Below are 10,889 nucleotides of genomic sequence, written 5' to 3'. Positions count from 1 at the left end.
TCTCGGCCCTACACTCCTCTCTCACTCTGTTGTGCTGCCGCGTTGGCGCGCCATACATTTCTCATGTTTAACATCAATTGCTTCGAATAATATAACGCTAACAAATAAAATATAAAATGTCATGTTACAACGTACGTATGTATGTATCTTTAGCCGTCGTGTAAGTTGTACATATACGGCGGCTACACAAGGTGTTTGCAGTAAATGTCATTAATTTTCACAGAAATTGAGTAGAATATAAATCATGAGAGAATTCATATTCATATTGGGAATAATATTTGGGAAGGATAGTCTATGAAATAAGAACACGAGAGAGAGAGAGAGAGAGAGAGAGAGAGAGAGAGAGAGAGAGAGAGAGAGAGATCTGAGGAGTCGATGTTACTCAGCGTCGCTTTGCAGTGAATGATTCGTACGCCTGGCACGCAACCAGAAGAAACGAGTCTCACACAAGCCACATTATTTCGACGAGCCTTAGTCTAACACGAAAGAAAATTTCACGACATCGCCTCAGTGAAGCCATGACTTGGCAAAGGGGAAGCGATACTGAACGGATATGACTGATAACTCGCTGCCAGACGCATTCACACACTGCCTTCACATGTCCTGGTCTCGCTAAGAAGTCTTCTCCAGCTTGTAACAATTGCAGAGATAATCTACTGAGGCGGTATGTCGAAACATACTGCAGTCATTCTCAAGATAAAAACTCGCTAGCTCCCTTGGTACATTAAAATGTATGTGTAACTGGCACCCGCCATAAGGCTAAAACCTTGATAGTAGTGTCACTTGACCTTCGGCACCACTAGCATCACTACTTTCTCGTATCCGAAAGGTAGTAAATCCATCTTTCCTTGGTTGACTTATTACTTGTTATTTTGTGCAGCACCGTCCTGCAGCATGATTTACGAATATTGCAATAGAAGCTATAAATTACTGGCTGGCGTACCATGGCGTGCTGTAATATCCAGTGTTACTGGCGCCCAACACTGCAGACGTGCCGTGCCCTCCAACTGTGCCATGGCCCACACCTCCTCTAATGTTCAAGCGAGACTACTCGAGAAAGTGCTGTCAATAGTGGAACACGAAAGGCTTGTCAGTGGCATAGACGAAACCAAGAAAGTGGTTGAATTCGTGCATCCTGAAGAGCTTAAGGTAAGGTTAATTTCTTCAGGTTGCAGCATTTATCATCATCATAACAGCATTTTATTTCCAACACAAGAGGTAGTAGCTTTTGTAAGATGAGAATGGACTCATTAAGAAAGTCAATTACTCAAACTAGTGATATTTACTACTCAATTTAACGGTTAAGTGGCAAGTCACATAATATAATCTAGTGCACATAATTCAACTGTTTCACTTTTATTTGATGTAAAATCCTTTCTCCGTCACTTCTGAGGCATCATTAGGTATCAAGATCCTTTGGATGGTTTTGCCACCAAAACCATCCAAAGGAGGATCAAACAGGAAAGTATGGGGAACAACTTACTAATTGCTTTTTCCTGACATTCCGCAGTTCACCGTATGTACTACCGATGTATGAGATTCTAAATTAAGAGCCCCGCAGATGCGGAGCCGGGTATGCATTTCATATGAAATGCAGTTGGGGATAAGATTACGAGTGTTAAAATATTATTATTTGCGGATGCGGATTTCTTTTACTTCCATATCCGCGATTGCTGATGCTGATAATTTTTACACACATCACGGTAATTCAAAGTGCGTCGTATCTGCCGCACATTATAAAGCTCTAGAGTGGAGAGAAAGAGAAGAGGAGAATAATAAGAAAAAAAAAAAAAATGCAAAAGGAGGTATAATAAGTAAGAAAATGTGTAATATTCTAGAAATTTTTTAGAATGTAGATGTAACTGGGAAAGAGGAGTACAGGGGCCAAGGAGATGGAGGGAGTAAAAGTGGGAAGGGGGAGATGAGGGAAAGAAAAAAAAATAAATAAATAAATAAAAAATAAGGGACAGAAAAAGGGAGTACTTATTCCCCATGACGTCTCTCCGTCTAATATTTCACTCGCTCCTCAACCCTTCTTCCTTACATTTATTTTCTCTCTATCTTCTTCCCGTTCTTCCATCCCTCTCCTTCACCCGTTCTACACTTCCTTGCCTTAATTACTTTCCTTCCTTTGTTACAAACTCCCTTCTCTACGATATGACGTCCCTTCCTCCCTCTGTTTCTTGTTCATTCCTATTTCGTATTGTCTCAAATCTCCCTACCTGTCACCTCCCCTTATATCAAAACAGGTGCAAGGAGTGATACTTCGCTCTCCCCCTCATTCCATAGCATCTACTCTACATTCTTTCTCACTCTCTTAATCTCTCGAGTAATTCCATTCTCATTCTCAGCTAGTCTCATTCTATTTATCAGTCCTCAGGATTGTTCTTACTCACACTCTTAATTTTTTTGCCAACTCACACTCACTGACGTTTCTGTTCTCTCAGTCACGCTGATTCATTGTAAATAGCAGTCACTCCCATCCCCACTTTCAATATTACTCACATTTACACTTAATCTTTCGCTCATTTTCATAGTCTGACACTTTTATCCTTCACGCTCACTCTCACACATATTCTCACTTGTTCCTTCCTATCCGCAATCATTTTCAGTCTATAAATTCCTCAACTCACATTTGTTTTTTTTTTCATTCGACTCATTCACGCTTACCCTCACTCAATTAAACTTAGCCTAATTGAACTCGCACGCTCATGACTCCCTCGGGCCCTCTTGTATGCTTTCAGTATCCCTCACACTCTGTCAGTCCCCCTCACTCGTTCTTACACACACACACACACACACACACACACAGGGTCAGTATGCTCGGCTCACAACCAAGAAGACCGATCGACCTCCCGGGCGCGGCGAGGTAAGTGAGCGAGCCACTTAGTCTGCGTGTAGCCCAGTGGTTCTCAACCTTTTCTCTCTTCATTCCCCCATTCATGAATTCTCAACATTCGTGTGGCTCCGCATCATTTTGCTCCCAAATCATACATGCATACATACACACGTACACACACATTCGTAACAATATTATGTAATCAATTAAAAGAAGAAAATTATCTTCTGCCAGGACAGTGATGCAAGTTTAATTTTTTTTTTTTATTCAGACACATTCACACACACACACACACACACACACACACACACACACACACACACACACACACACAGTACTATATATCCAGTTTGTAGATACACCGTTCTCATTTATCCTGCGTCCTCCATTTGTTCCAGTGAAACTTCATATCTCAAGGTTGCTTTCATATATCTTTCCTGAAATGTACTCCATCCCATAGGATCTATCAGCTCCTATGGCCGCATACCTTTGTGCCTTTAGTGCCTGCTTTGCTTCTACAGTATATTCTTTCCTGTTTTTTAACTTATCTAATTCACCAGCATTCCAAGTGATCTTATATATGTATTAAGCCACACCCTTGCCCACTCCTAGCAAAACATTTACTCGCTCTTTGTTGCACTTCCAAGTCGACATGCCCATTGACTCACTATACTCACCTTTTCAATCCTTGCCACAACCACTGGGACACCCACATCCCTAAATACTTGTATTCTTGCACCTGTTACAATTCACTCTGTCCAAGTTTCCATACTGGATTTTTTATATATTATCGACGGTTAACAGTAATATTGATGATGACAATAATAATAATAATAATAATAATAATAATAATAATAATAATATATAACAAGTATATAGTTAACATTTAAATTTTTAGGGTCTAATAAAGGTCTTTGATGATGCAGGAATAAAACAAGGATGAAATGGGGAAAATTTTCTGGAACAATAATCAGGATAAAAAAAAAAAAAAAAGGAATAATGGTTTCAAGCTTAGAAAAATTTAAGAGAGAAAAAATTGGTTTCCAAATAGAGTGGTAGATAAACAGAATGGTGTCAGTAATCATGTATTAGTGCTGAGTCATTAGAGAGCTCTAAAAGAAGGTTAGACAAGTTTATGGATTGGGATCAAATTTGGAAACAGGTAGGTATGTATAATACAGGAACTGCCACGTGTAGGCCTGGCTTCTTACAGCTTAAATAATTTTCTAATGTTCTTATATAACTTACTATATATATATATATATATATATATATATATATATATATATATATATATATATATATATATATATATATATATATATATATATATATATATATAATAAGTTATATAAGAACATTAAATATATATATATATATATATATATATATATATATATATATATATATATATATATATATATATATATATATATATATATATATATATATATATATATATATATATATATATATATATATATATATATATATATATATAGTAAGTAGTATACTTTAGTATAAAGTGTCAAAGAAAGAGTGACCGTTGCATTGTATACTAAGATTTTTCAAATATGATGGATATAATTATAATCTGGAATATTCATGTAATTCCTCAGATGAAAGAAAATAAATTTTGATTGTAGAGTAGTTTCCTGATTTCAGTGCAGTAACTTCCAAAGTCATGAAACTTTTTTTTTTTTTTTTTTTTTGTGAAAAAATGAAAGATATACTGTATGATCTTGCCCAAGTGTCGTTGGCTTCGGACGCAGTCCCGCACAGTCCGCCAACCACAGGCGTGTCATCCTCCGTTCCCCGCCTTGTCATTGCCTCACACGCGTCTTAAAGTCGAGCCACGGGTTGCCTCAAGCTGGCGCTCTGTACTCAAGTCTTTTGCAGGTTAGTAGGGCGTTGTTTTCTTTGGCACCTTCCTGAGCATTTAGAACACACCGTGGGCGACTACAAGCACAACAAAAACAAACATAGAGCAAATTAAAATCTTGTACATATGGTACATATGTACATACGTACCATATGTACATATATACATATGTGGCCACGTGGGGATGGAGACAGCATGGCGTCCTGCTGGCGCTGTCTGCTCCCCCTGCTTACCCAAGTCCTCCACGAGCCACTCCGGCTGCCACCAGCTACTTTCTTCGGTCCAGCCTGTTTTGCTGCCTTCACCATGTGTCTTGTGCTGCTTCGGCGTTACCTGCTATTGCTACGCACTCTACCACGTCTACGGGGCCTTCTTCAGCTGCTTCAGGACCTCTGTCAAGCTTACCTGCCCATCAGTCTTAGTTCCCGTAGGGTTCAAGCGACGCATCATCGACTGTTTCAATGTTGTGTTCCTGTAGTTTTAAGATTTAGAACTTTTCAGCCGTCAGTCTTTACTTCATTGCCGCAAAGGGTGCCAGGGAAACACTGTGGTAACAGGCTACTGCATATTGTATAAAAAGAGTGTGGAGTACAGAGCGCCAGCCCGCCGTGTGGGCTAGTGGTGGGCATATCAATATAAAAAAGTATCGATACTTTCGATACAATGGTGGTATCGAAAGTACCGATACTTTTTTCTTGGTATCGAGTACTATGAATACTTTAGAAGCATAAGCAAAATATTTATGAAATTATAAGAAAGTAAAACAATATCACATACCAAATATATATATATATATATATATATATATATATATATATATATATATATATATATATATATATATATATACTCGTATATATATATATATATATATATATATATATATATATATATATATATATATATATATATATATATATATATATATATATATATATATATATATATATATATATATATATATATATATATATATATATATATATATATATATATATATATATATATATATATATATATATATATATATATATATATATATATATATATATATATATATATATATATATATATATATATATATATATATATATATATATATATATATATATATATATATATATATATATATATATATATATATATATATATATATATATATATATATATATATATATATATATATATATATATATATATATATATATATATATATATATATATATATATATATATATATATATATATATATATATATATATATATATATATATATATATACATATATATATATATATATATATATATATATATATATATATTATATATATATATATATATATATATATATATATATATATATATATATATATATATATATATATATATATATATATATATATATATATATATATATATATATATATATATATATATATATATATATATATATATATATATATATATATATATATATATATATATATATATATATATATATATATATATATATATATATATATATATATATATATATATATATATATATATATATATATATATATATATATATATATATATATATATATATACTCGTATATATATAATCAATTTGTCTTTTCACTACCATGCTATTAATTTCTACCGCTCTCATTCATATTTGTATGCATGTATGTAGTAGTTTGCTTTTGCTTATGCATAACTCGTATCATTAAACTGATCCTCTTATCATATATGAGAATCAGATAACAACGCCTGCCTCCGACCTATACCACAGAAACTCCTACAATTAGCAATCCAGAGGGAAGGCCGTTCGCTGGAGGAGATTGAACAGGTCTTGGAGACGGTGGTGCGCTACAGTGTGAAGACCCAACACCCGTTCTTTTTCAACCAGCTGTATGGTGGCATCGACGAGGTGGCTCTGGCTGGAGCATGGCTGACAGAAGCCCTCAACACCAATCAGTGAGTAGCTACGTCTGCAGTTTATTTGGTTATCCATGAAACACACCTTGCGGAACTTAAGTAGTCACATATACAGACTGTTCAGTATCCATCTAAGACTCCTGGATTTTTTTCCTACTGCCTAAAACAGCTATCCATAAGTGTAAAAGGAGATATGTTTTTAAATGACGGAAAAAATATCAAAGTTATATCTGTTGGCTCAGCAGTTTTCATGTGCTCGCAGAGTAAATCGGTATTTACAAAAAATAGTCTTGAAAGAAATATAAACAAGATGGAGTCTTAAGGAGCTTGAAGATTATACAACACAGGAGTTTGAAGGTGTCTGTCGTACAAGGTTGGTTTATCATGAAATGAAATCATTAAATGTTATTTTCCATAAAACCAACTAGATAAACCGTGGACTGTTAGTCAGTACTACTGTAGATCAATAGCAGATTTACTCAACACTGAATGATTGTGGGCTTCTTCATCTCTAATCTCTACCTTTGGCTAACTGATAGTAACTATTTGTTATTGAAATTTCTTGTAGTGATGTTTATGCCCTCTCATGCCTTAATTTTCTGGAGTCTTTTGGTCCTTGATTTTCTGAATGCTGATAGTCCCTCCTAGCATTCTCTGTAATACGCTCTTTCACTAGACAATTTTGGTCCTGTTCTTTAGGCAGAAAGTCTCGTCTGAGCCCGGGACTAAGAACTTTGAGGTACACATTATCCTTATTTTCCATTATTCTCAACCAAACTGATTAAGATTGTGTTTTAATAGTTAATAAGCCTGGCTTATTCTCTGAATGCAATTTTAGAAACATTTGCCATGATACCTGGCTTCGCCACCAAGTCAGTCACAGAATCGACCCACAAATACACCAACACGTTTTCCCATTCATCTTTGCATTCAACTGCTGCTTTGACAATAGTGTCTTTACGGGTTGTTGCTTGTACTTCGTGAATGTTTTTTCGTCTGATGAAATGAAAGGTTTCTTTCTGTTGTCACAGTCATCAGCACACAACACACTACATTATTTTATGGTATCCAGCCATAAAGGGTTCTCTTTATGTCATAAATTTGTATTTCGTAAATATTAAATCACTCGTTTATAAATTATGATGACATTAAAAATGGGTAAATTAGGTCTTTTATGAACATCATACAGATGTGATCTATGGTTTTATATTGTTTCTGGGTTTCATCCACAAAACTAAAAATACCGGAAACACACTTTGCATTTATTTAGTGTTATTATTTTATTGGTGAGATTTTAACATTTAGAGCAAACCACGATATACAAAGCGAAAGCAGAATCTTCGCTATACATATTCATCACTATTGTATGTAATGGAGAAATTAGTCGTTTAGGAGATGTATTTTTTTTGTGAATTTCTAATAAAACGTGTACATAATCTAGTTTTGAGCTCATTTACGCCAAACCATAACATTTAGCGAAGAAACTGAGATAGATAGGAATAAGACAAGATGCTTGGTTTAGAAGGTCATTGATGAATAGTAGGAAGAGAATATGTGACAAGACAGAACCATGAGGAACACCACTTTTTAGGAGAAGAACCACTGATTTAGGAGAACAGTGACCGTCTACCACAGCAGCAATAGAATGGTCAGAAAGAAAACTTCAGACGAAGTTACAAAGAGAAAGATACAAGCTGTAAGAGGGTAGTTTGGAAATCAAAGCTTTTTGCCAGACTATCAAAAACTTTAGCAACAGCAAAAGTTTCACCAAGTCAAACCTAAAAGGAAATGACCAAGTCTCGGTAAGGAAAACCAGTAGAGCGGCCTCAACGGAAACCATACTAATGATCAGATAGAAGGTTGTGAAATGATAGATGTTTAAGAATCTTCCTGTTGAGTATATATTAAAAACTTTAGAGAGGCAGGAAATTAAAACAATAGAAAGATATTTTGAGGGATTAGAACGGTCGCTCTTTTTAGAAACGGGCTGAACTTCCAGCAAGAAGAAAAGGTAGATGTTGATAGTCACAGTTGCATGAGTTTGAGAAGGCAAGGTGCAAGCACATAGGCGCAGGTTCGGACAACAATAGGAGGGATCCCATCAGATCCATAAGCCTTCCGAGGGTTAAGGCCAGCGAGAGCATAAAATAAAAATAAAAAGTCACTACGAAGAATCTTTATAGGTAGCATGAAGTAGTCAGTGTGTGGAGGAGGAACAAGCACCGAATCATTCAAGGTAAGGTTTTTAGCAAAGTTTGAGCAAAGATTTCAGCTTTAGAAATAGATGAGATGAGTGTTGTCATCAGGCTGAAATAAAGGAGGAAAAGATGAAGAAGCAAAGTTAATGGAGATAGTTTTGGCTAGGTGCCAGAAATGTCGAGGGGAGTTAGATCTTGAAAGATTTTGGCACTATTAATGAGAGAGTTTTTGACTAGTTTGAGAACAGACTTGGCATGATTCCGGGAAGAAATATAAAGCACATGAAATTCAGATACTTTTTGTGGGCCACTTCTCTATCATGTTTAGCATGAGAACAGGCTGTGTTAAACCAAGGTTTAGAAGGTTTAGGTTGAGAAAAAGAGTGAGGAATATACGCCTCCATTCCAGACACTGTCATCTTTATTATGTGCTCAACATACAGAGACGAGTCTCTGACACGGAAGCAGTAGTCATTCCAAGGAAAATCAGAATAATACCTTTTAAGGTCCACCCCAGTTAGCAGAAGGAAAAACGCTAGAGGCTCTCCGCCTTCGGGACGTCCTGAGGAAGGATTGGAGCGATAGGATACAGATATGAGGTTGTGATCGGAGGAGCCCAACAGAGAAGACAGGGTGACAGCATAAGCAGAAGGATTAGAGGTTAGGAAAAGATCAGTAATGTTGGGCATATCTCCAAGAAGGTCAAGAATATGAGTAGGGTGTTGCACCAGTTGCTATAGCTTATGGAGGATAGCAAAGTTCACCAGGATGGCCAGTGAAGGGAGAGGATAGCCAAAGCTTGTGGAGAACGTATAAGTCTCCAAGAATGAAGATCTCCGCAAAAGGAATGACAGCTATAATGTGCTCCACTTTGGAAGTTATGTAATAAAAAAATCTTATAGTCAGAGGATTTAGGTGAGAAGTACGAGTATATAGCACAGATAAATTTTGTTTGTGAGTGACTTTGTAGTCGTAGCCAGATGGTGGAAAATTCTGAAGATTCAAGAGCGTGGGCACGAAAGCAGGTTAAGTCTTTGCACACATAGACGCAATATGCAGCTTTGGATTGAAAATGCGGATAGAGAAAGTAGGAACAAAAAAGGGGTTACTGTCAGTTTTCTCAGACGCCTGTACTTTGGTGAGGAAAAGATGAGGTCTAGTAGAGGATGGGTGGTGTTCTACTGATTGAAAATTTTATATATATATATATATATATATATATATATATATATATATATATATATATATATATATATATATATATATATATATATATATATATATATATATATATATATATATATATATATATATATATATATTTATTTATTTATTAGTAAATCAATATGATCAGTGTTATCAGTGTGTAGATTAGATTGTTGGTACTACGTATATTCACATTAAAGGCAATATGAGACCCTCATTACAAAGTGACCATCTATTGTAACTATGTCACCTCTGACCTATGTCACCACTGACATGCACAAGACATTATCAAGACATTCTACGTTCCAATTCTGTCTCATGCCTTTTTCAAATCCATAAAACCCCATCCTGTTAGTAATCGTCTCAACTTTGGCCCCGGGATCACCACGCGTTTTACCGGTTACGTTAGACAAATGGGAAAAGAGAGTAGGGGGGGGGGGCGTGGGATATGATAAACTTTTAAAGACAAACGACCCGAAGATGCTTAAAATTTTTACAGAAAAATAAATTCATGCATATTAGTAAACTCAAGTCAAGTTGCATCCTTGAACGCAGGAAGGGAGAGGGTCTGTGATATTGGCGAGGTTAGATTTTGGCACGTCAGGCAGGCTATATTACTCTTTATGTGTATAATAGTGAATGTATGAGTTTCAGAAGGGTTGTAGATTATTATAAAACAGTAGTTCTTGAAGATCGTGAAATATTCGAGCAAGTTAAATTTAAGTGTAGGAAAGTAGAAGACTGAGGGAGGAGAGATGTAAAGAAAGAATACATATTGACACTAATACGTTACTTAACCCTTTAGTGACTGTAGCCTTATAAAGTTTAAGTATAGAGGCAC

At 35.3% G+C, this 10,889-nt stretch overlaps 1 protein-coding gene across 3 annotated transcripts in view; it reads left to right on the top strand.

Moving 5' to 3' along the window:
- The first annotated feature begins 543 nt into the window (after positions 1-543).
- The window catches only part of LOC135111532 (acidic amino acid decarboxylase GADL1-like), a 104,066-nt gene continuing 93,720 nt past the window's right edge, over positions 544-10,889 (top strand). Inside the window, exons 1-3 of one of the 3 annotated variants that reach the window (XM_064024942.1) lie at positions 549-829; positions 990-1,149; positions 6,499-6,683. In XM_064024942.1, coding sequence (XP_063881012.1) covers positions 1,015-1,149; positions 6,499-6,683 — 320 coding nt within the window. In that variant the 5' untranslated portion in view covers positions 549-829; positions 990-1,014. Of the gene's footprint in view, positions 1,150-6,498; positions 6,684-10,889 lie in introns of all 3 variants that reach the window. The other 2 variants (XM_064024940.1, XM_064024939.1) reach the window with 2 other exon arrangements.

Source organism: Scylla paramamosain, chromosome 22, assembly GCF_035594125.1.
Source record: "Scylla paramamosain isolate STU-SP2022 chromosome 22, ASM3559412v1, whole genome shotgun sequence".
NCBI lineage: Eukaryota > Metazoa > Arthropoda > Malacostraca > Decapoda > Portunidae > Scylla > Scylla paramamosain.
The sequence above is the reverse complement of the archived record's forward strand: the minus strand, read 5'-3'. Positions and strand labels throughout refer to the sequence as shown.